Here is a 23,825-nt window from a genome sequence, read left to right as displayed (position 1 = left end):
ATCTGCAAATCTACTGATGACTGACTCAACCCCCTCATCCAGATCATCAATAAAGATATTGAACAGGATTAGATTAATCACTTTGAAAAGCCATACCTGGTCTGGAGCCCACTGCCTGGGTGGCTGCTTGTGGTCATTGCTCAGCAGTGGAAACTGGTAGTTATAAGTGATGTAACACTTGCTGTGATAAAATCCCCACTGCCTTCAACTGCAGGGCTGAAGGTTCCAGTCAGGCAGAGGCTGCTGTGGCCTCCAGTATCTGCTCTTCAGGGATGGATTTTCAGTTGTGTCAGAGCCTACAATCCTCCACAGCCTGCAGGCAAGCACCTTGTGTTCCCCCTGCTAGAGCTGCTATGGAGGTCCTTTGGCTCCATATCTGCTCTTGTGATGAGGATGATGGAGTGCATGTATATCAAAACATACCTAGTTGATAAACGTTGTCAGAAACATTTAATTGGGCTTGATAAATGGGAATCACAGGGCTTTGAACACTGATCTGACCAATTACTAGATGGAAAAGTAAAATCAAATTACTGTTTAAAGGAGGTAAATAAGGAACATTTCAAAGTTCTGCTCACAGACAGGCAAGTGTCTTATTTGTATGGCCTTTCTGGGAGTCTGTTTGGTCGAAGGCAGGAGCTTGCAGGTATGTTTGGATCTTCCAACCCCCTTTTCTTATCCGTCAATTCTCACAACTGGTACTGTATCACATGATAAAACAGTGACCAATGGGTTTATGGTGTTTAGCATCCTTTCTTCTCTCTTTGAAAATCTTGACAGAGCTTGTCACAGTACTCATCTAACCTCTAGGGGAAATTAAATTACCAGTTCCCAAAAATACAAAAATAACATTACAATTATCAAACCTGTGCACTGGAATCTCATGAGGATCAGTAAGTTTGGCATTTCTTCCTCACATGATCTGTTGGATGGTAAGAGTCTTCTGAAGGATAGCAATATCTGGATTTGGCTGAAATCCAGTGGTGAGTCTCCCATCATTGGAGCACAGCCCTGTGAGGAGAGGCTGAGGGAGCTGGGGTTGCTTAGCCTGGAGAAGAGGAGGCTCAGGGGAGACCTTCTTGCTGTCTACAACTCCCTGAAGGGAGGTTGTAGCCAAGAGGGGGTTGGTCTCTTCTCCCAGGCAAGCAGCACCAGAACAAGAGGACACAGTCTCAAGCTGCACCAGGGGAGGTTTAGGCTGGACGTTAGGATGAAGTTCGTCCCAGAAAGAGAGATTGGCCATTGGGATGTGCTGCCCAGGGAGGTGGTGGAGTCACTATCACTGAAGGTGTTTAAGAGGAGACTGAATGGGGTGCTTGGTGCCATGGTTAGTTGATTAGATGGTGTTGGATGATAGATTGGACTTGATGATCTCAAAGGTCTCTTCCAACCTGGTCTGGTCTATTCTATTCTATTCTATTCTATTCTATTCTATTCTATTCTATTCTATTCTATTCTATTCTATTCTATTCCATTCCATTCCATTCCATTCCATTCCATTCCATTCCATTCCATTCCATTCCATTCTACATTTTGTGGGGCTATCAGGTGAGTCAAGAGTTTCATCATCACCCAAGGTTTAACAGATGGGGTGACTGTCAAAACAAAGCACAGTGCACAAGTATCAACAAGACACCTACAGGGTGAAGAAGCCTCTTGTTGAAGATTCCTGTAACCATACCCAAGTTCAGGTGGATGTCTTTTTTTCATACTTCTGTAAACCTCTAGCAATTTGTAATCAATGGAACTGATCAGGTCTTGCAGATGTGCATGTTTAAATGAAAAACATAAATTAACTCTGGGCTAATTGAAAAGAGAGGTTTCCAGTGAGCTGGGCTCAGGAGCCATCTGGTGGTAAAAGAACTGGTCCCACCCATACCATGCCTCACAGAAGACACCACAAGTGCTTTAAAGCTGGGACATATAGAATAGAATAGAATAGAATAGAATAGAATAGAATAGAATAGAATAGAATAGAATAGAATAGAATAGAATAGAATAGAATAGAATAGAATAGAATTAACCAGGTTGGAAGAGACCTTTGACATCATCAAGTCCAACCTATCACCCAACACCATCCAATCAATTAAACCATGGCACCAAGCACCCCATCCAGTCTCTTCCTAAACACCTCCAGGGATGGGGACTCCACCACCTCCCTGGGCAGCACATCCCAATGGCCAATCTCTCTTTCTATGAACAACTTCTTCCAACATCCAGCCTAAACCTCCCCTGGCACAGCTTCCATCAGGAAAAGCATGCTGCGAAATCCTTGGCCTCCAGGACAGGGCAGGTGGATGAGGAAGGGGCTGTGGAGGATGGGCTTTGTCTGAAAGCAGTTTCATAGGAGGCTTCTTGAGAAAGCTGCAAATGCTGCCAGCAATGTTTGTGAGCTTGGTCACAAATATTGGTCACAGCCCTTTCCTGACAGAAAGCTGGAGAGGGACTACTGATCTAGTGTGAGGGGACCCTGCCCCTGGCAGGGGCTTGGAAATAGAGGATCCTCCAGGTCCTTTCTAACCCTGACAATTCCATGATTCTAGGATACTCTGAGGTGTGCATTTTTCATGCTGTGTTTTAGTGCCTGTTCCCATTATCTCTCGAGTACAGCAAGGAAAAATGAGCAGGAGGGACTATCTTATCACATCACACTTCAAAAAGAAAGAACATGTACTAGCAAGAGATTTTTAAACAGTAATTCCAAGAAGGAAGTTTGAGTTCTATTCTCACTGAAAACGAGAAAAAGGATAAAAATGGCAAGTAATTTCAAGAAGCAGAGATTCCCTGGTGCTGATTTTACCTGCTCTACCCATCACAGAATGGGCTGGGTTGGAAGGCACCTCCAAAGGTCATCTAGTCCAATTCCCTCTGCAGTCAGCAGAGGCATCTTCAACCAGATCAGGTTGCCCAGAGTCCTATCCAGCCTCCCCTTGAATATCTCCAGGGATGGTGGCTCAACTACCTCCCAGGGCGACCTGTTCCACCACCCTCATGGTAAAGAGCTTGTTGCTGACATCCAATTTAAATCTCCTCTAGTTTGAAGCCATTGACCCCTCATCCTGTCACTACAGACCTTTGGGAACAGTCTCTCTCCCTCCCCCTTGTAGCCCACTTCAGGTACTAGAAGCTGCTATTAGGTCTCCCCAGAGCCTCCTCTTCTCCAGGCTGAACACCCCCAACTCCCTCAGCCTGTCCTCGTAGCAGAAGTGCTCCAACCCCCTGATCATTTTCATGGCCCTCCTCTGGACCCTCTCCATCAGGTCCATGTCCTTCCTATATTGAAGGCTCCAGACCTGGACACAGTACTGCAGGTGAGGTTTCACCAGAGCCATATTGATCTCCTGACCAGCATTTGTTTGAAGAATTCAGCAGCTCTGAGCTGTGTGCACTTTGCCACATTATACGTTCTAGATCCCTCCAGCCGCTGTTGGTTTTATTTGGTTGTTTTTTTGATTTCACAGAGGTGATCACAACCCTTCAGCAGGCCCTACATCATCTCACAGGTGACTCTCCTGAACTCCTGGCAAGCTGTTTTCACTTAGTGGTGAGGGCTTGGGAAGGAGGAAAGGTGTAAGAGGTAGGCAAAAAGTAGTGAAACAGCAGAGCAGGACTAAATGAGAAAAAGGAAACATGTTTAATTAGTGTGTCCTGTAAAACTTTACAAATGTACAGCATAGTGCAAAAACAGCCTCAGCACATCACCTTCAAGGAAAATTAACCATGTAAAAAGCCAAGGAATACAAGCTTGCTTCTTCACAGGAGTGGCTCTCCAACGGAGGTTCCTCTCTCACCACCCAGCTCCAATCTCCTGTTTATAGCAGAGCAAAAAAGCCTAAAGAAAAATCCAAGGACCACCCCGAGGGGCTGCTGGCAGTGAGCACAGTCTGCCACCTCAGGTGGTACCAGGCACCCTTGTTGGGTGAGTTGCACCTTTGTCCCTTTGTCTACTTGCAAGTAGCTCTCTTAAGATGGTTCATTTCTCAACCCCAACTAGGCACTGAAGCCTGTGTCTGACCTCAAGCATGTGAGAGGCTCCGTGAAGATACAGGAAAGCTACTCAGGAGCTCGAAGTCAAGCACTTGGTTCTATACCTTATTGGGTCAATACATTTGGTGTTAACATTAAGGCAATCTAGTGTGTGGGTCAGGATCTATGGGTCAGGGGATCTATGGGGCAGGATCTATGGGGCAGGGGGATGTGTGGGTCTGGGTTATCTGTGGGGCGAGCAGGACTCTTTCCTCCCCCCAGGATGTGGTGCTGGGCTGGCAGCAGCTGGAGCAGCTCTGGGTGAGGAGCAGCTCTGGGTCAGGGGATCTATGGGAGGAGCAGCTGTGGGTCAGGGGATCTATGGGTCAGAATCTATGGGTCAGGGGATCTATGGAGCAGGATCTTTGGGGCCAGCAGGCTCTCCTCTGCCCCAGGACATGGTGCTGGGCTGGCAGCAGCTGGAGCAGTTGTGGGTCAGGAGCAGCTATGGGTTAGGATCTGTGGGTCAGGGGATCTATGGAGCAGGATCTGTGGGGCCAGCAGGCTCTCCCCTGCCCCAGGACGTGGTGCAGGGCTGGCAGCAGCTGGAACAGGCTGAGAAGGGCTTCGAGGAGTGGCTGCTGCTGGAGCTGCAGCGCCTGGAGCGCTTGGACCACCTAGCACAGCAGTTCCGGCAGAAGGCCTCCAGCCACCAGGCCTGGACTGAAGGTCAGTGCTTGGGGAGGGGCTGGGGGGTGGGGTTCAGAGAAGGATGGAAACCTTGAGCAGGGATAACAGACACTGTCAGGCCGTGTGAGACACCAGACAGCTTTCCATTTCCTCTGAAAAAAAAAAAGAAGCAAACAGAGTGCAACTTGAGGCCGGAAATGACAAAATACGTCGGCAAAAGTGCTGCCCCAGGTGAACTTCCTAGGCACAAACCCACCAAAAAGGAAAACCTTGTCCATGAGACACTCAAGCACATCATCTAAATACCAGGCCAGTGGGGGCTGCCAGAAGTTTCCCTTAGTCCTGAAGACAAAAACAGTGGCTGGAATTCATTCAGAAGCTCTCACGCTCTCTGTCCCGCAAAGACTGCACCACCAAGGTGGTGCCAGAGCTCCCAGCAAACAATAGTGAGCTGGAGGGAAATGGGCTCAAAAGTGGATCTTTCTGAATGACCACATAAATGGATGGAGGAAAGGCTGTGACAGGAAGGTCCATCTAAAGCATGCTCATCATCTTAAGGAGAATTTGAGCCTGCATTCAGCTGATTGACTACATTTTGGGGTGGATGCTGCTTGACCATTCAAGGTGCTCAGAAATATGGTTCGGAACCAAGAATCATCATGGCAATGAAAGTGGGCAGAGCATTCCTTCAGAGGATATTGACACTGCTTATACCTCCCTGTCTAAGCCCTTAGGAGGCCTGAGTTAGCTGAATTTCCTGGGTCTGTCTGACTGCATTTGGGTAGCTTTCCTAAGGAAAAGCAACTCACTTAGAGGATACCGAGATAAATAACACATTCTCATTAGAACTACAGCATAAAAAACAAAGCTCTGCTTTGTTGAGAAACTCAGTTGTCAGAAACCACATGGAAGAGGAAGATCAATTCGACCTTTGGAGGCTGGTCTCAGATGCACAAAGGACAGAAGAAAAGTAGCGGGACATGGTGGACTAACCCTTCCGCCTCTCCCCTACACTGAGCAGCTGAGAGTCCTACAAAGGGGATCCAATCAATTGAGCTGGTTTGTCAGAATTTGTACATCAATAAACTGACAGCACATCTTCAAGGGAGAGAGAGCAGGCCAAGGAAAAAAAAAGTCATTGAACTGGACGTGGAATACTTATCCAGCACCAGAGTGGGCTCCCTCAGCCCTTTGTGCACGTGGAAAATTGGGTGTGCAGAAGAGTCTATCCCTTTTTGTAAGGTATGGGGTTCCCTGCCTTTATGTCAGAGAAAACAAAACTGGGGCAAAAAAAAAAACCCAACCCTCCAAAACCCCCAACAGCAAACCCTCTCAACTCTGCCTGGGATATTTATGACTTTGTGATGGATTCCCTAAGAGCCAGAGGTGAATTCTTAGAATGGTTGCTCAGAAATCACCTCCTGCACACCCAAAAAGCTCTTAGGTTTCCTCCTAGGAGGCTAGGGGAGAGGTGCAAGTACATCCCATCAAAACCAAGAAGTGAATAAAAGAACCTTTTGAGAGCATTGGGCTGGCACATAGAACTCTTTCTGGCATCCAGAAGGGTCAGGCCCTTCTGTGCACATCTGTGCTGCCCCAATAAAAAACCAACAGTTTGCTCTTGCAGACACTTAGTCAGGATTTTGTGGAGTCCCTGGTGTACTTCCAAGCTACTCCTCATTTAAATGTTGTAAGATTAGAAATTTCTAAAAGCATTTTCAAGGCAAAAAAAGAGATCCTGCCAAGTTCTCACTCCCCAAAGGAGTAAGCACCAGCTGCAGTGTTTTGTTTTGAAACTTCCAGGTCTAGAGATGGCAAAGAATCACGGAATGGTTTGGGTTGGGAGAGACCTTTAAAGGTCATCCAGTCCAACCCCCTTTGCAACAGGGGCGTTTTCAACTGCATCAGGTTGCTCAGAGCCCAGTCCAACCTGACCTCAAGTGATTTCAGGGATGGGGCATGCAGCAACATAAAGCAGCAGCTACTGACCATTTCATAGTTTCATAGTTTCATAGTTTCATTCAGGGTTGGAAGGGACCACAAGGATCATCTAGTTCCAATTTCCATCTGCTCCAAAAGAAAGGGCGGGATAAGAAGCTGCCCTGTGGGTTTCTGAGTCACTTGTGTTTCTTTACATTCAAGCCTGTGGATGCTTGGATGGGTGGGAGGGAGACGATGCTTCCTGAGAGCTGAATCACTGGTCGGTGTCCGTTGAAGAGCTCAGGTTCAACGGGACGTCCCCCTGGCCACCCGCAGAGGACAGATAAGAAGCCACATTGTCAGAGGGAACGTAAAGCGCTGAAGCTTCAGGCAAGCTGATGAGGTCGTTTCCAAAGACTGCCTGGCGGTCGAGGAGGAACTGCTGGGTGCTTTCCAGAATGACATCTTTCCCTAGGAATGCAAGCAGAGAGCAGAAAACTCAGCTTCTGGAAGGTAAGTTAGCAGCTTCGTGGGTGCAGAACTGATTCGTGGCACAGCCTCACTGCAGCAGGAAGTGACAGTCCTCACGCTGGGCAACAAAAATGCTTGGCAACACTTGAGGAGCAATGGGAAACTCTGCAGGTTGTCAAGCTGGCTTCTGCCTGAAAGCTGAGATGCCTCATAAGAAGTGAAAGAGGGCTGGAGAAGCAGGGGAGAGTAGTTTCTCATCCCCTACACTCAAGAACTGTCTGGTTTTCTCCATCTTTGCAGAAGGAGAGGGACATAGAATTAGAGAATCATAGAATCAATAAGGTTGGAAAAGACCTCAGAGATCATCAAGTCCAACCTGTCACCCAATACCTCATCACTACTAAACCATGGCACCAAGTGCCACATCCAATCCCCTCTTCAACACCTCCAGGGATGGGGACTCCACCACCTCCCTGGGCAGCACATCCCAATGGCCAACAACTCTCTCTGGGAAGAACTTTCTCCTCACCTCAAGCCTAAAATTCCCCTGGCACAGCTTGAGACTGTGTCCTCTTGTTCTGGTGCTGGGTGCCTGGGAGAAGAGACCAACCCCCACCTGCTACGACCTCCCTTCAGGGAGTTGGAGACAGCAAGAAGGTCTCCCCTGAGCCTCCTCTTCTCCAGGCTATGCAACCCCAGCTCCCTCAGCCTCTCCTCATAGCAGAGCTGCTCCAACCCCCTGATCATTTTTGTTGCCCTTCTCTGGTCACGTTCAAGAGTCTCAATGTCCTTCTTAAACTGAGGAGCCCAGAACTGGACACAGGACTCAAGGTGTGGCCTAACCAGTGCTAAGTACAGGGCACAATGACCTCCCTGCTCCTGCTGGCCACAGTATTTCTGATGCAGGCCAGGATGCCCTTGGCCTTCTTGGCCACCTGGGCACACTGTTCATGTTCAACCTGCTATCAAACAGTATCCCCAGGTCCCTCTCTGCCTGGCTGCTCTCCAGCCACTCTGACCCCAGCCTGTAGCCCTGCATGGGGTTGTTGTGATCACACCTGTCAGCTGCCCTCTTATTGCAGCCTCACAAAGCCTTGGTTGACAGATGTTATCAGTTTGAAGGCTATGCCTTATTTTTATTTTACTTTTCCCCAGAGGCTTTGAAGTTTAAGGATAAGCAGTGTTAGGGACTGGGCACAGAATAATGCAAAATAAGATTATCTAATTCCCTTGGCCTGCTGAAAATCTTGTATTTTGTAGCAGAAACTTGTTGTTTCTCCTTTTCTTCTCCTGTCTGGGCTGCCTCTTCTGCTTTTGCTTCTGGCTGCCTTATCTATGACCTTGCATGCAGGCTGAGCTGTCTTCCCTTTTGACTGTGTGAGGTACAGGGAGGGGGGAGGGAGTGGGGGAGACGGTGGGCTGGCTCTTAATACAACCCTCTGAGCTGCCCAGGGAGGTGAGAGTCTGTACAAGGGGATGGTGGTGGTGGGGTATTCTGTTGTTGAACTGTAAAAATATATGTAACTATATCTTGTATATGTTTATTGTGTTTTAAAGTCTTATATTTAGTCCACTTTTGTAAGTATAATTTCCTTTTGCTTCCAAAATTGGGAGTTATCATGGTAAATTTGTCCCAGCTGGCTGGGGGGGGAGGGGAATGCCCAGTTTGTTGGGGTGCAAATCCAACCCATAACAGCAGAGGACGCTCCTCTTGTGCTGTTCAGCTCCAGCCTGCTGAAGAACTCCCTCCAGTACAGCTGAGCTTTCAACACCATTGGTATCCATGCCTGGTGCCCAGCTTCAGGCTGAAACAGCCCACAACACATCAGGTCGGGCCAGGTGGCTGCAGTGCCAAACTAAGGCTCACAAAAGCTTCCCTTCCAGCTCTATCCCAGCTGAACACACATGAAAATAATACTATATCACTATTCCAAGACCAGGAGAAGACTTCTAGCTTCACATCTAGAGTCAATGGCATGCTTTATCAGAACCACTGCGTGGGAGAAGATCAGCTGGACATTTCATAGAATCATAGAATCACAGAATCAATACGGTTGGAAAAGACCTCAAAGTCCAACCTGTCACCCAACACCTCATGACTGCTAAACCATGGCACCAAGTGCCAAGTCCAATCCCCTCTTGAACACCTCCAGGAATGGGGACTCCACCACTTCCCTGGGCAGCTCATTCCAATGGGCAACAACTCTCTCTGGGAAGAATTTCTTCCTAATATCCAGCCTAAACCTCCCCTGGTGCAGCTTGAGACTGCGTCCTCTTGTTCTGGTGCTGGGTGCCTGGGAGAAGAGACCAACCCCCACCTGGCTACAACCTCCCTTCAGGGAGTTGCAGACAGCAAGAAGGTCTCCCCTGAGCCTCCTCTTCTCCAGGCCAAGCAACCCCAGCTCCCTCAGCCTCTCCTCACAGGGCTGTGTTCCAGACCCCACCCCAGCCTCGTTGCCCTTCTCTGGACACATTCAAGATTCTCAATGTCCTTCTTCAACTGAGAGGCCCGGAATTAGACACAGGACTCCAGGTGTGGCCTAACCAATACAGGGCACAATGACTTCCCTGCTCCTGCTGGCCACACTATTCCTAATGCAGGCCAGGATGCCATTGGCCTTCTTGGCCACCTGGGCACACTGCTGGCTCATGTTCAGCCAGCTGTCAAGCAGTACACCCAGGTCCCTTTCTGTTTTTTTCCCTCCACTTCTAGTAAAAAGTCTGGAGAAGATGAGACACAACCTTTTCCTGCTAGCTGCTACCAGGTCACCTCCTCTGCAGCAGAAGCTAGAGCAAACACAGGACCTCTTACCACCTTTACACACTTAGATCACCACATTGCTCTTTGGCAGAGAAAACAGTGGAGGCTCCAATGGGACAAAGGGCAGTGGCTTCAAACTAGAGAAGAGTAGATTTGATGTTAGGAATAAGTTCCCCTGAGGGTAGTGGAGCACTGGAACAGATTGCGCAGGGAGGTAGTTGTGGCCTCATCCCTGGAGATATTCAAGGTGAAGCTGGACAGGGCTCTGAGCAACCTGATCTGGTTGACAGCAGAGGGGGTTGGACTGGATGAGCTTTGGAGGTCCCTTCCAACCCAGACCAGTCTATGACTCTATGCTGCTGACCCAAGCAGAAACAAAGCAGCTGGATCACGTTCAAAACTTCATTTATCCTCCATGCTCGTCCCACTGCTCAGTACCATCTGGCTGTGGAAACACTGCTGACTGGTGACCATGAGAGCAAAACAAAACCCATGGTTTGTTCCCTCCAAGTGGCAAATGGGCAGTGCTGGAGGCTGCCTCCAGCTCCTGATGCCTTTGACACCTTACTGAGCTCCCCCTCGGCGAGGCTGCAGGAGCTGCTGGTGCTCCTACCTGGGCAGGCGCTGTTGAAGGGTGGGTTGAAGGCTTTGGAGGGCAGCTCAGCTGCAGTCTTCTCCAGGTCCGCTGTGAGTCGCTGCATCTTGATGCAAAAACACAAACTACAATGTACAATTATACAAAGACAGGGGAGCTTGTTAGAACTAGGCCATTTCTGAGAACCACTGCTTCATCCATGCTGCCCAGCAGCCACCGGCAAGGCAGCATCTCCTCCCTGCCCTGCCCTGCCTGCACTGGGTCAAGCCAGCCAAAAGAGTGTGCTCAAGGGCAGAGTCACACAACTGTGGTTTGGGGGGAAAAAATACCTTTAAGGTCATTGAGTCCAACCATTCTCTAACTCCACCAAGTCTGATGCTGAACCACATCCCTCAGCACCACACCTCTGTGTCTTTTAAACACCTCCAGGGATGAGGACTCAACCACCTCCCTGGGGAGCCTGTTCCAGTGTTTGATAATCCTTTCAGTGAAGGTGTGGTTGAGTCATTGACCGTGGAGGCGTTCAAGAGGAGATTGGACGTGGCACTTGGTGCCATGGTCTAGGCATGGGGTCTGTGTTGATAGGTTGGACTCGATGATCCTCGAGGTCCTTTCCAACCTAAGTGATACTGTGATACTGTGATACTGTAATATCCAGCCTAATCTTCCACTGGAGCCTGAAGGCAAGGATTAAGGGAGATAGGCATAGAGCTGCTGCAGGTATGAACTTCCAGGGTTCTCTATGCTCAGGACTTTCTGCAGGACAAGCAAGCCTAAGGGTAGGCTGCACCATGGAATCAGACTTGTTTTGGTTGGGAGAAACCTTTAAGATCGAGTCCAGCCATTAACTCTGCACTGCCAGGTCACCACTAAACCATGTCCCTCAGTGCCACGTCTCCATGGCTTTTCAATCCATCCAGGGATGGGGACTCCACCACTGCCCTGGGCAGCCTGTTGCAGAGCTTGGCAACCCTTTTGGGGAAGAAACCTAAACCTCCCCTGATGCCATTTCCTCTCATCATGTCACTTGTTACTTGTGAGAAGAGACCAACCCCCACCTGGCTCTAACTTCCTTTCAGGGAGTTGTGGAGAGCCAGAAAGTCTCCAAACCAACACTGCCAAACAGTTTCTCTTTCTTTCTTCTGCATGGGCATGCATGAACCTCTGTTCCCATTGCAGGTGGCCCTGTTGCTCAGGGATGGCTGCTGCTTTGGTGTGTTTTGGAAAGAGCTGACGGACACAGATACTTTGTGGCTCCATGGTATTAGTGGGATGTGACATTCCTGCTAAGGGAATGTTTAGGGAGGCCAGTTAAAGATTCCAGGACACCAGTAGGTCCTGGAGGTCAAGCATATAACACTCTCATCATAGAATGCTTTGGGTTGGAAGGAACCTTAAAGATCATCCAGTTCCAACCTCCTGCCCTGGTCAGGGACACCTTCTACTAGCCCAGGTTGCTCAAGGCCCCATCCAAACTGGCCCTGAACACCTCCAGGGAGGGGACACCCACAACCTCCCTGGGCAACCTGTTCCATGCTCACTGTAAAGAATTTCTTCCTAATTCCCAGTCTCAGTCTTCCCTCTTCCAGCTCAAAGCCATTGATCCTCATCCTGTCCCTACAAGCCCTTCTAAACAGCCCCTCCCCAGCTCTCCTGTAGGCCTCTTCAGGTACCAGAAGCTGCTCTAAGGTCTTCCTGGAGCTTCTCTTCTCCAGGCTGAACAGCCCCAAATCTTTCAGCCTGTCCCCATATAGGAGGTTCTTCAGCCCTCTGGTCAGCTTTGTGGCCTCCTCTGGACTCACTCCAGCAGTTCAGTGTCCTTTTTGTGTTGGGAGTACCAGAACTGGATGCAGTGCTCCAGGTGGGGCTCTCAGCAGAGCAGAGGAGCAGAATCCCCTCCCTGTCCTGCTGCTCATGCTGCTTTGCACGCAGCCCAGGCACGGTTGGCTTCTGGGCTGCCAGTGGCCATTGCCAGCTCATGCTGAGTTTTTCATTGACCAGCACCCCCAAGTCCTTCTCTCAGCCCCCTCCTCCCCTCCCCTCCCCCCAGGAGAGAGGTACTTGCTATGCTTTACTGCAATCTCCTCTCTGGCTATAAAGCAACTAAGGATTCTTCAGTTCTGCACAAAGTCTGCTGCACAATGACGTCACCATCATGTCTCAGAAACACACAGCCCTTACCGGGGACAGGCTGGCTTCCATTTCAGTCAAATTCCACTCACTCAAAGACAAATTTGGATTAAAGACCTGCTGGAAAAAAAACACAGTTAGGCCTCTGAAAAGTGCAGTGGTTTGAAGTGCTCATACCCTCAGCTGCCTGCTTTGGCTGGCTGCTGGCAGAGACAACCAGGAGCAACTCCTGCCTGAGCTCCAGCTGCTCTACCATGAAACCTGAAGGCAAAGGCTGCTGTGTGTTGACTTGTAGCACAACCAGAACAGCAAGGGCTGAGAAGTGGGCACTGGGGCTGACCCAGAGGCCCTGCTGCCTGCCACAGTCATGGTATAACCCATGGTGACACTTCCTGGGCAAGTCAAAGCCCTCTTTTGCTGCTCTTGGGTCCTAGGATGCTTCCTGTTTCATTTGGCTTTTCAAAAGCACCACAAAGCAGTAGCAAAGGGCAGGTAACTGCTGAGTCAGTGCCTTGGTGGCAACTTCTTGAGAAGCCTGAGCAAGCTGGGGAAAGGAGCTGCTGATCTAGGGGACAGGTTTATGACTCATTCTCACTCCTGTGACGTTCAGTGGCACAGAGAGAGAGAAAAGTCTCTCAAGTAGCAGGAAAAACACCTCCTAATGAGAAATAAGCAGCAGAAACCAATGGAGACAGTGACAAGCTGGGCCTTAGAACAGCTTTCTGTGAAGTCAGAATCCATCACAGGCAGTGGGGAACCAGCTTTCAGATAAAAAGATAGATGTGTTAACTGATTGTTTTGTTCCTGTTTCTCCAGGCAAGCTCACCCTGCCCCTGAAACACCTCCTTAAGGGAGCATATCTTTGACATATATATTCTTTCCTCATGGAAAGATGATGATTGATACTTGATCATGCAGAATCACAGAATGTTAGGGGCTGGAAGGGACCTTGAGAGATCATCTAGTTCAACCCCCCTGCCAAAGCAGGATCACCTATACCAGGTCACACAGCAACACATCCAGGCTGGCCTTGAGTATCTCCAGAGAGGGAGATTCCACAACCCCCCTGGGCAGCCTGCTCCAGTGTTCTGTCACCCTCACAGTGAAATAATTCTTCCTCCAGTTTCCATGGAGCTTTCTATGCCTCAAGCAATTCAAGTACCACCTTCTTGTGGAAACAAGACCATGGTGCTTGAATTGGTTGAGGCATAGATGAAGACTGACAAAACGTTTTTGTATATTAACCTCATGTACAAGGAGTGGGAGAGAGAATGAAAAGGAGAACCAAGCAAACCTCCGTATTTCATAGTATCATAGTATCAGTCAGGGTTGGAAGGGACCACAAGGATCATCTAGTTCCACCCCTCCTGCCATGGGCAGGGACACCCCACACTAGATCAGCCTGGCCAGAGCCTCATCCAGCCTGGGCTTAAACACCTCCAGGGACAGGGCCCCAACCACCTCCCTGGACAACCCATTCCAGGGCTTCACCACTCTCATGGGGAAGAATTTCTTCCTCACATCCAGCCTGAATCTCCCCACCTCCAGCTTCATTCCATTCCCCCTAGTCCTATCACTACCTGAGATCCTGAGAAGTCCTTCCCCAGCCTTCCTCTAGGCCCCCTTCAGATACTGGAAGGCCACAATTAGGTCACCTTGGAGCCTTCTCTTCTGCAGACTGAACAGCCCCAACTCCTTCAGTCTGTCCTCACAGGAGAGGTGCTCCAGCCCTCTGATCATCCTCCTGGCCCTGCTCTGGACATGTTCCAGCACCTCCACATCCCTCTTGTAATAGGGGCTCCAGAACTGGACACAGTACTCCAGGTGGGGTCTCACCAGGGCTGAGTAGAGGGGGAGGATCACCTCCCTTGCCCTGCTGGCCACACTTCTCCTGATGCAGCCCAGGATCTGATTGGCTTTGCAGGCTGCAAGTGCACATTGAGAGCTCATGTTGAGCTTCTCATCCTCCAGCACCCCCAAGTCTCTCTCCTCAGGGCTGCTCTCCAGCCAGTCACTGCCCAGCCTGGATTTGTGCCTGGGATTGCCTTGACCCAGATGCAGGACCCTGCACTTGGTCTTGTTGAACCTCATGAGGTTGGCCTGTGCCCACCTCTCCAGCCTGTCCAGGTCCCTCTGGATGGCCTCCCTTCCCTCCAGCTGTCTGCTGCACCACACAGCTTGGTGTCATCAGCAAATTCAATGCCACTGTCCATGGCACCCACTGCATGTATCTGCATGTATCTGTATGTCTGCATGTATCTTAAAGTGACTGCAGACAGATTAATATCTCAGCAGCTACACCTCCCAGAATATGAGGAAAAGGGAAAGGTAGTGGAGCTAAACACAGGCTGGGAGTATCAAAGATGCAGAACATGTAGAAAATAAATGAACCCAAGCCAAAGCAATCACCAAACTAGATAGAGAGTTGTATTAAATCTATTTGATGTGACTGTATTAGGTCTCATAGTATCATTGAGAGGTTCTAGAATCTCATGAGGTTCGTTAAGGTGAAGTGCAAGATCCTGCTCATGAGCTGGGGCAATCCTTGGTATCAGTCCAGGCTGGAGAATGATGAGATTGAGAGCAGCTGTGCAAAAATAGGACCTGGGGGTACTGGTGGATGAAAAGCTGGACATGAGCCAGCAATGGGCACTTGCAGCCCAGAAAGCCAATGGCATCCTGAGCTACATCAAAAGCAGGTGCCCAGCAGGTCAAGAGGGGATTCTGCCCTTCTGCTCTGCTCTGGTGAGACCTCACCTGCAGTGCTGTGTTCATTCTGGGGCCCCCAGTACAAGGAGGACATGGACCTGCTGGAGTGAGCCTAGAGGAGAGCCATGAAGATGATCAGAGGGTTGGAGCACCTCTCCTATGAAGACAGGCTGAAAGAACTGGGGCTGTTCAGCCTGGATAAGAGAAGGCTCCAGGGAGACCTTAGAGCTGCATTGCAATATCTGAAGGGGACCCACAGACTGTTTAGAAGGGCTTGTAGCAATAGGATGGGGGGCAATGGTTTGAAACTGGAGCAGGGCAGACTTAGGTTAGATGCTAGGAGGAAGTTCTTTATAATGAGGTACTGGAACAGGTGGAGGCCCTATCCCTGGAGACATTCAAGGTCAGACTTGATGGGGTCTTGAGCAACCTGATCTAGCTGGAAATGTCCCTTGCTGACTGCAGGGAGGTTGGACAAGATGACCTTTGAGGGTCCCTTGCAACCTGGTGCTTTCTGTTACTCCCTGATTCAGGTTGGAAAAAGCCTCCAAGATCATTGAGACCACCTGTTAATGACACTGTCTTCCATAAAGGCACTGGTTTGTACTCCTAGAAGTTCAAATAAGGCTATTTTCAGAAGAACTGTAGAAAAGCATCACTCAAAGTCTAAGATCTAACCAGTTTCTCTGAGCAGATGAACACACAGGCATGGTTCTACCAGTAGCATGTGACAGATAAAGGGCCACAGAAGAACACACAGCATGGTCTGCCTCACTGACAGCCAGAGGACACCACAGTGAAGCTCACAGCCACCCTACCACAGGGCCCAACACTCACATCCAAGAGGCTGCTGGGCTCTAGGCTGTACTGCTGGCTCCTCAGCAGCAGCTGCAGCCCTTCCAGGCTCCAGTCCGTGCCTTCCAATGGGTCTGGAATATCTGTTCTGAGAAAAGACAAGGGGAAAGAGTGTCCTCAGTGAAGGTTGCATAGACACACAGGGAAAGCAGGACCAAGCAGCCTCCCAACGTGGGGAGGGGAAGGGAGAGGAGGGGAGGGGAGGGGAGGGGAAGGGAAGGGAAGGGAAGGGAAGGGAAGGGAAGGGAAGGGAAGGGAAGGGAAGGGAAGGGAAGGGAAGGGAAGGGAAGGGAAGGGAAGGGAAGGGAAGGGAAGGGAAGGGAAGGGAAGGGAAGGGAAGGGAAGGGAAGGGAAGGGAAGGGAAGGGAAGGGAAGGGAAGGGAAGGGAAGGGGAAGGGAAGGGAAGGGAAGGGAAGGGAAGGGAAGGGAAGGGAAGGGAAGGGAAGGGGGAAGGGAAGGGAAGGGAAGGGAAGGGAAGGGAAGGGAAGGGAAGGGAAGGGAAGGGAAGGGAAGGGAAGGGAAGGGAAGGGAAGGGAAGGGAAGGGAAGGGAAGGGAAGGGAAGGGAAGGGAAGGGAAGGGAAGGGAAGGGAAGGAAGGGAAGGGAAGAGGAAGAAGAGAAGAGAAGAGAAGAGAAGAGAAGAGAAGAGAAGAGAAGAGAAGAGAAGAGAAGAGAAGAGAAGAGAAGAGAAGAGAAGAGAAGAGAAGAGAAGAGAAGAGAAGAGAAGAGAAGAGAAGAGAAGAGAAGAGAAGAGAAGAGAAGAGAAGAGAAGAGAAGAGAAGAGAAGAGAAGAGAAGAGAAGAGAAGATACAGAGCCACATCTCTGCCTCACCTGTCCAGCAGTGCCCTTCTACCTCTTCTCTCAGGTGGGTTGTGATGTCCCTGCTGGGGCTGCTCCACAGCTCCCTTTGCCTTCCAGAACAGACTGAACCATGGCGACAGGGAGCACCGGGGGCTCAGGGCAAGCCCGGCAGCCTGGCAGGGGGCACATCAGGCTCAGAGCTGCCTTTCAATCCAGGGCTTACTGGCTCTTCCTTGATCAGCATGAGGCACTTCTCCCTGTGTCAGAGACAAGACTTAGCACCACACACACATCTGCTCCACAAAGGCCTTGTGCTACTGGGAAGGGCAATCATGTTTCAGTATCACATCTTTATCTTTAAGAACATCAACTAGACAGTGCCATGACATACCCATGGACACCTTTCAGTTGCCTTTAGTTATTCTTTGGCCACAACAACCCCATGCAGTGCTACAGGCTGGGGTCAGAGTGGGAGAGCTACCAAACAGAAAGGGGACCTGGGGGGTGCTGATTGACAGCTGCCTGAAAATGAGCCAGCAGTGTGCCCAGGTGGCCAAGAAGGCCAATGGCATCCTGGCCTGCATCAGGAACAGTGTGGCCAGCAGGAGCAGGGAAGTCATTGTTCCCCTGTACTCAGCACTGGTTAGGCCACACCTTGAGTCCTGTGTCCAGTTCTGGGCTCCTCAGTTTAAGAAGGACATCGAAACACTTGAAGGTGTCCAGAGAAGGGCAACAAGGACGGGGAGAGGCCTTGAGCACAGCCCTGTGAGGAGAGGCTGAGGGAGCTGGGATTGTTTAGCCTGGAGAAGAGAAGGCTCAGGGGAGACCTTCTTGCTGGCTACAACTCCCTGAAGGGAGGTTGTAGCCAGGTGGGGGTTGGTCTCTTCTCCCAGGCACCCAGCACCAGAACAAGAGGACACAGTCTCAAGCTGCACCAGGGGAGGTTTAGGCTGGAGGTGAGGAGAAAGTTCTTCCCAGAGAGAGTTGTTGGCCATTGGGATGTGCTGCCCAGGGAGGTGGTGGAGTCACCATCCCTGGAGGTGTTGAAGAGGGGATTGGATGTGGCACTTGGTGCCATGGTTTAGTAGTGATGAGGTGTTGGGTGACAGGTTGGACTTGATGATCCTTGAGGTCAACAACTCTCTCTGGGAAGAACTTTCTCCTCACCTCCAGTCTAAACCTCCCCGGGCACAGCTTGAGACTGTGTCCTCTTGTTCTGGTGCTGGTTGCCTGGGAGAAGAGACCAACCCCCACCTGGCTACAACCTCCCTTCAGGGAGTTGTAGACAGCAATAAGATCTCCCCTGAGCCTCCTCTTCTCCAGGCTAAGCAACCCCAGCTTCCTCAGTCTCTCCTCACAGGGCTGTGCTCCAGACCCCTCCCCAGCCTCACTGCCCTTCTCTGGACACACTCAAGAGTCTCAATGTCCTTCTTAAACTGAGGGGCCCAGAACTGAACACAGGACTCAAGGTGTGGCCTAACCACTACAGGGCACAATGACCTCCCTGCTCCTGCTGGCCACACTATTCCTAATGCAGGCCAGGATGCCATTGGCCTTCTTGGCCAACTGGGCACACTGCTGGCTCATGTTCAGGCAGCTGTCAATCAGCACCCCCAGGTCCCTTTCTGTTTGGCAGCTCTCAGCCACTTGAACCCCAGCCTGTAGCGCTGCATGGGGGGGTTTTTTGGTCAGTTTGGGTTTTTTGTTGTTGTTTGGGTGTTGTTTGTTTGTTTGTTTTCTAATCTGGAGCTCTCTCTGTGCTGTAGGCCAATTTTCTGGCAATGGTTTCAAGCATGAGGCAGAGGGCAGAGCCACAGACAATTTCTCGAGTCTCTCGGCCTTGCCTGAGAAACTCTTTCCGTGATTCATCTGTCTACTCACTTTCCACTGACACAGCTGTGCAGCTCTTTTGCTACCAGCCCTAAATGCACTGCATGTCTGTGGCAGGAAGAGATAAGCAGGAAAATACCTCTGCATTCAGTTCTTGAGTTGCTGGGAGCTTTTCAGAGAAAAGCTGTCCAACATCGGAAGCTGTCGTGATGCAACCTTTCTGTTCTTATTAGCAGCAAGATGAACGCTCTGATTCTGCTTCCTCTTTGTCAAAGCCAAGAAGAGGCTTTCCTTTCTTTCAAACAACCCAACAGCTGTTAACATCTCATTATTTGACAAAGCCTGAGACAGCCCTGGACTTGAGAACAGAATATAAAGAAAGAGGGAATACTTCTCAAAGAGCAGATAGGAAGTTCTCAGCTCTGCTGCTGTTATTCCTCCCTGACCCATGCTGCAAAGTGGAAGAAAATACTCCAGCCCACCATCTTTGTAGAGCTCTGGGAACCAGGCAGGAACTTGGGTGGAATTAGAATTGTCAGGGTTGGAAGGGACCTCAAGGATCATCTAGCTCCAACCCACCCCTGCCACAGGCAGGGACACCTCACACTAGAGCAGACTGCTCACAGCCACATGCAGCCTGGCCTTAAACACCTCTAGGGATGAGGCTTCCACCACCTCCCTGGGCAACCTGTGCCAGTGTCAGTTACAGCCAGGACAGCCTCTCTTGAAGTGTTGTGTGTCCACACCCAGCTCCCCCTGGTTACCTGTCATGTTCAGGAGGGGGCTGCATATTTATGAGGCTGGCTGGAGATGCTTCAGTAACATCAGATATGATGGGTCCTCCAGCAACTGCAGGGCTGGTTAAGCAAGAGGCAGGCTCTGTTGATGGCTAAGAGGAAAGCAAAAATGACATTGATTTGTCCCTCTAAGACCCAGGACAAGCCCGAGGCCCCATCTGAGACGTGAGGGTTTGCTCACTGTGCCCTTCAGTCCTCCTTGCACGGAAACCAGGAAAGCTTTTACCTACTCTGCAACATTATCACTTCCTCTGGTCTTTTCTCCAACCACACAGAAGCAAAGGTGTAAATAAGCATTGTGACTGAAGCATCAGCTATGGAGAAGTCTTACCATGTCTGACATTTTTGCTTAGATTCCTCTGGAGAGAAAGATCCAACCCATCCCAACCTGGGAGAAAGGCTCTTTCGTGCTAGCTCAAGCATTTTAACTGCATGACACATGCCTGGTGTCTGCTTTGGTGGACTAGGGTGGTGAACACCCCTCAGAGACTGCACAAATCTGGCTCTGACCAGAAAGATCACAGTATCCACACCTAGAACATACTTCTGCCTCTCTGGCCTCGAGGTGAGCCAGACTGGGCTCACACCACAGAGTTTGGCATGTGGGATCTGCCTTTCCCTCCCACTGCATGCAAGCATGCTGCTCAGATTTGCAAACCTTGCCTCTTCTTCACTGCCAAACTACTGACTCTGAGAGCTGTAATACTGCTTCAGTCACTCTTCCACCCTAGCCAAAGGAATCCCAGGGAGACAGAGGCTGCTGTCAACCTACCGACTGTATGAAATAGGGGTCGTGGAGGGGGTCTGCAGACAAATGCCGGCTGAACTTGGACACTTGTGGAGCTGAGATCCCACTGTCAAGCATCAGAGGGCTGTGAAGAGAAAGAGGGTCACTGACTGGTTCCTGGTTGCTGACACTGGAGAAGTCTTTCAGCCAAGGGCTGTTCTCCCCTGGGCACTCTGCTTTCCCTTAGCTGTAGGGTACTTTGATGTCACCATCGTGACCTCACAGAGTCTCTGGGGAGCCTGTTCCAGTGCTTTGCCATGCTCACAGCAAAAAATTGCCTCCTAATATCTAATCTAAATCTGCCCTCTTTCAGTTTGAAGCCATCATCCCTTGTCCTATGTGAATTTCCCCACCCATGAACACCAGCGACTCAGAGCAGTTGCTGCCCTCCCCTTGAGCCCTCCTCTTTGCTGCTATTCTTGCATGGTCATCCCTTCCAAGAGGCTCAGCAGAGGGGGTAGGTAGAGGTAAGGGCACCCAGCTCACTTGTACAGAGTGTGGGCTCCTTCTTTCACTCCTGTGTTTGCTTCACAGTCCTCACAAGAGGAGGCTTAAGGAAAACCAACTCCCTTGAGCAGTCCCTCTCAGGAAGTCTGGCTCCTTGCTCTGGAGCATGGAGAAGCTTCTGAGTTGCTAAAGGCCAAAAGGTTATAAAGGTAGGAGCTGAACCACAAAGGCAAACTCCTCCTACCAGCTCCTCTGTCCTCTTTAACTCACAGGCACCAGAGAGCAAGAGATGCACAGCTACTCTCCTGGAAGGCACTAAGCTTCCAAATTCAAGCTTGTCCATTCCCTTGCCTTGATGATCTGGTTTATGACTCTAAAGATAACCCTTAGTTAAAATCCCTCTCCACCTTCTTCTCTGTGAGAGCCTGCAGGTTACCTGCCACCAAACCTGTGCCAGATACACACCCCATTCAGGGACGGTGGAGCAAACTAAAGGTGTCTGTGGGCTGCCTGGGTCCATCCCTGCTCCCACTGATGACAGCTGGCTAAAGTGGAACCTCCCTGCTCCCACTGATGACAACTGGCTAAAGTGGAACCTGCAAGACCAGCAGCAGGTCCTGCCCTTTACCCTCTCTCTAGTCAGCCCTCCCACCTCCCATCAGGCAGTGTGCTGCCCAAATAAAGGTCCTGAGCTGACACTGTGCTTCTCTAAAGAGCTGTGAATGGGGCATGTCAGCAGGTCTGACTCTGCAGTTCAGCCCATTCATTGCCCATCCCCATGGTGCCCCGGTCCGGTGACCGCCCGCCCGGGCGAGCTGAGCTTGTGCTTTTGGTGAGGGGGTGGCATTGTGTGCCCCTGAGCGTGTGCACACCACACAAGGGTACTTACAGCTTCCTCTTTATCCCAGCGCTGCTGGGGCTGGATTGGAGCTGGCCAAACAGAAACTGAATCAGCTGTCAGGAGAGATCAAAATCCGGTGTTCATCAGCAGAGTGATTCAGCACTCCCTGCTCTCCCAGCCCTTCTCGGCTCACACATTCCTCCCTCTCCACACCACCCCAAAGCTGGGAGCAGCCCCGAACTGTGGGAGCCAAATTCCATGAGGCATCAGGGCCTGAAACAGCACTAAGCTTTCCAAGAACTCAAATGACCTACAGCCAGGTGCCTGCTTTGTGTGGAGGCTGCTAGCTGCACCTGCCCGGCGCTTTCTCTCTCCACTTCTGTGCACCACAAACTCCAGCTAGCCCCATTGGGCTTGGGAATCTGCCTGTGGGGTTCACATGCAAACACTCCTAGGACTGCAGCTAGGCTGGGCCTCTCTAAAAGTCTTTAGAGACCTTTGTAAGAGGCTCTGGGAAGTCTGACTAAGGCTTTGCAAGTGAAACAGGCAAGAGACTCACCACTGGATGGGAGTCTTAGCTCTTTCGGTTGAGTTTTTCAGCCCTGTGAAATTCAGTGGTGATATAACAGGACACTAAGAGGAAGCAGAATGGCTTTGGAGAGGAATCACTTAGCAACATATTCCCAGGTCAGCTTGAGCCTAATGCTCTGCTTTGACCTCCAAACAAAGAGAGCATTATTATTATTATTATCTGTCACAGCTGTCTCTTACTCATTGCTCAACATAAACCAGAGCTGCACAAATGCCTCTACAATGAGCAGTGTGGCTGGTGCAGCCCCAGAGCTGGAGGAAGGCTTGACAGCCCTGATGTGTTTCTATCCAGTCCTATGACTCCGTGATGCCACATGAGGGTCAGAATGTGTCTCTCAGGGGGCCTGGGAAATGTGACGTGCTCAGACACATCAGCACCATCTGGGAACCCCTGGAGAGGCTTTTCCTAGTGCTGCTGCACTGGATTTTAAGGAGGATGGCTCTGCAGTGCTTCTTCAATCTAAGATTCCTCAGCTATACTCTCCAGTAACACTGGAGATCAGGTAACAGTTGCTGAAGGTCCCAGCTGGGGGAATGGCTAAGCCAATTCTGCTGCTTTGCAGCTTCAATGCTGGCAGGAGGAGAAGGAGGCTCCTCTCTAACACCAAGGGAAGAGAAATGATTTGGGAAGCCCAAAGGCATTGGCACAACCAGGAGCCACCACAGGGCAGCTGGTGAGAGTCATGCTTAGGACTTGGACAGAAAAATGGTTTCTGCCACCACAGCAAGGACTGACAGGGAAAGGAAAACTCCCTTCTGCACCACCCAGTCTACCACTAAGCCATGTCCCTCGACACATCTATGTGGCTTTTAAACCCCTCCAGGCATTGTGACACTGCCACTTCCCTGGGCAGCCTGTTCCAGGGCTTGACAACACTCTCCTAATACCCAGCCACTTTCCACAGGACATGCAAGAGCATGACAGTTTGAAAGGGAGGGATCTCAAATACATTGTGACAGAGCATGGGGAGGGTTCTGGCAGAAGAGAAGCAGTTAGGGGAGGACACACACCACGAAGCCCAGGTGAGTTTGGAGCTGACATGAGCACACTACCTTGTTGATCACTTTCTGTTGCTGTGAGTGGTTCTGCCGGAGGGAAACAACTTCCCTCCAGAGCACTTCATTTTGCCTGCAAGGGAAACAAACATCCCCTGAGCACAGAGAGATCCCAACAGCCCACGGTGCTGCCAAGAGGCACAGCAGACAGCAGGCAAAGTCTTTCCCACCCTGGGGCTCTTGAAGTGCTTGGCTCTTCTCAGGTGTCCCAGATGGGGTCACAACTGTTTTCCTTGGGTTTATTTCTTGACCTCAAGACAAGTACAGACCAAAGTATGGAGAAAAAACAGATTGTGAGAAGCCAACATTTAGAGGGGAGGGTAACAAGAATCCCAGAATTGTCAGGGCTGGAAGAGACCTCAAGGATCATCTAGTTCCAACCCTGCCCTGCCATGGACAGGGACACCTTCCTCTAGATCAGGTTGGCCTGGACATGAGTTTTTAGTTTTCATGAAACACTTGGGCCAAACTCAGAAGTCCAGCAATTTGTGACTTGGAATGGTTTGGCTCACCAAGGCTGTTCCTCCTGTAGGAACAATCTGCCTGGGGTCAGAGTGGCTGGAGAGCAGCCAGGCAGA

The 23,825-nt window shown here is 50.5% G+C and overlaps 1 protein-coding gene across 1 annotated transcript in view; it reads right to left on the bottom strand.

Moving 5' to 3' along the window:
- Positions 1 to 6,850: 6,850 nt before the first annotated feature.
- The window catches only part of HSF4 (heat shock transcription factor 4), a 30,441-nt gene continuing 13,466 nt past the window's right edge, over positions 6,851 to 23,825 (bottom strand). The window contains 11 exon segments of the mRNA XM_068150453.1: positions 6,851 to 7,047; positions 10,422 to 10,509; positions 12,585 to 12,650; positions 16,080 to 16,185; positions 16,929 to 16,966; positions 16,968 to 17,081; positions 17,083 to 17,155; positions 19,493 to 19,617; positions 20,298 to 20,397; positions 21,649 to 21,713; positions 23,245 to 23,320. Of these exon segments, the coding sequence (XP_068006554.1) occupies positions 6,851 to 7,047; positions 10,422 to 10,509; positions 12,585 to 12,650; positions 16,080 to 16,185; positions 16,929 to 16,966; positions 16,968 to 17,081; positions 17,083 to 17,155; positions 19,493 to 19,617; positions 20,298 to 20,397; positions 21,649 to 21,713; positions 23,245 to 23,320 (1,048 nt within the window).

This window comes from Melanerpes formicivorus, unplaced genomic scaffold, assembly GCF_026170545.1.
Source record: "Melanerpes formicivorus ecotype bairdi unplaced genomic scaffold, bMelFor1.0.p_v2 SCAF_20, whole genome shotgun sequence".
NCBI lineage: Eukaryota > Metazoa > Chordata > Aves > Piciformes > Picidae > Melanerpes > Melanerpes formicivorus.
This window is presented reverse-complemented; position numbering and strand designations above follow the sequence as displayed.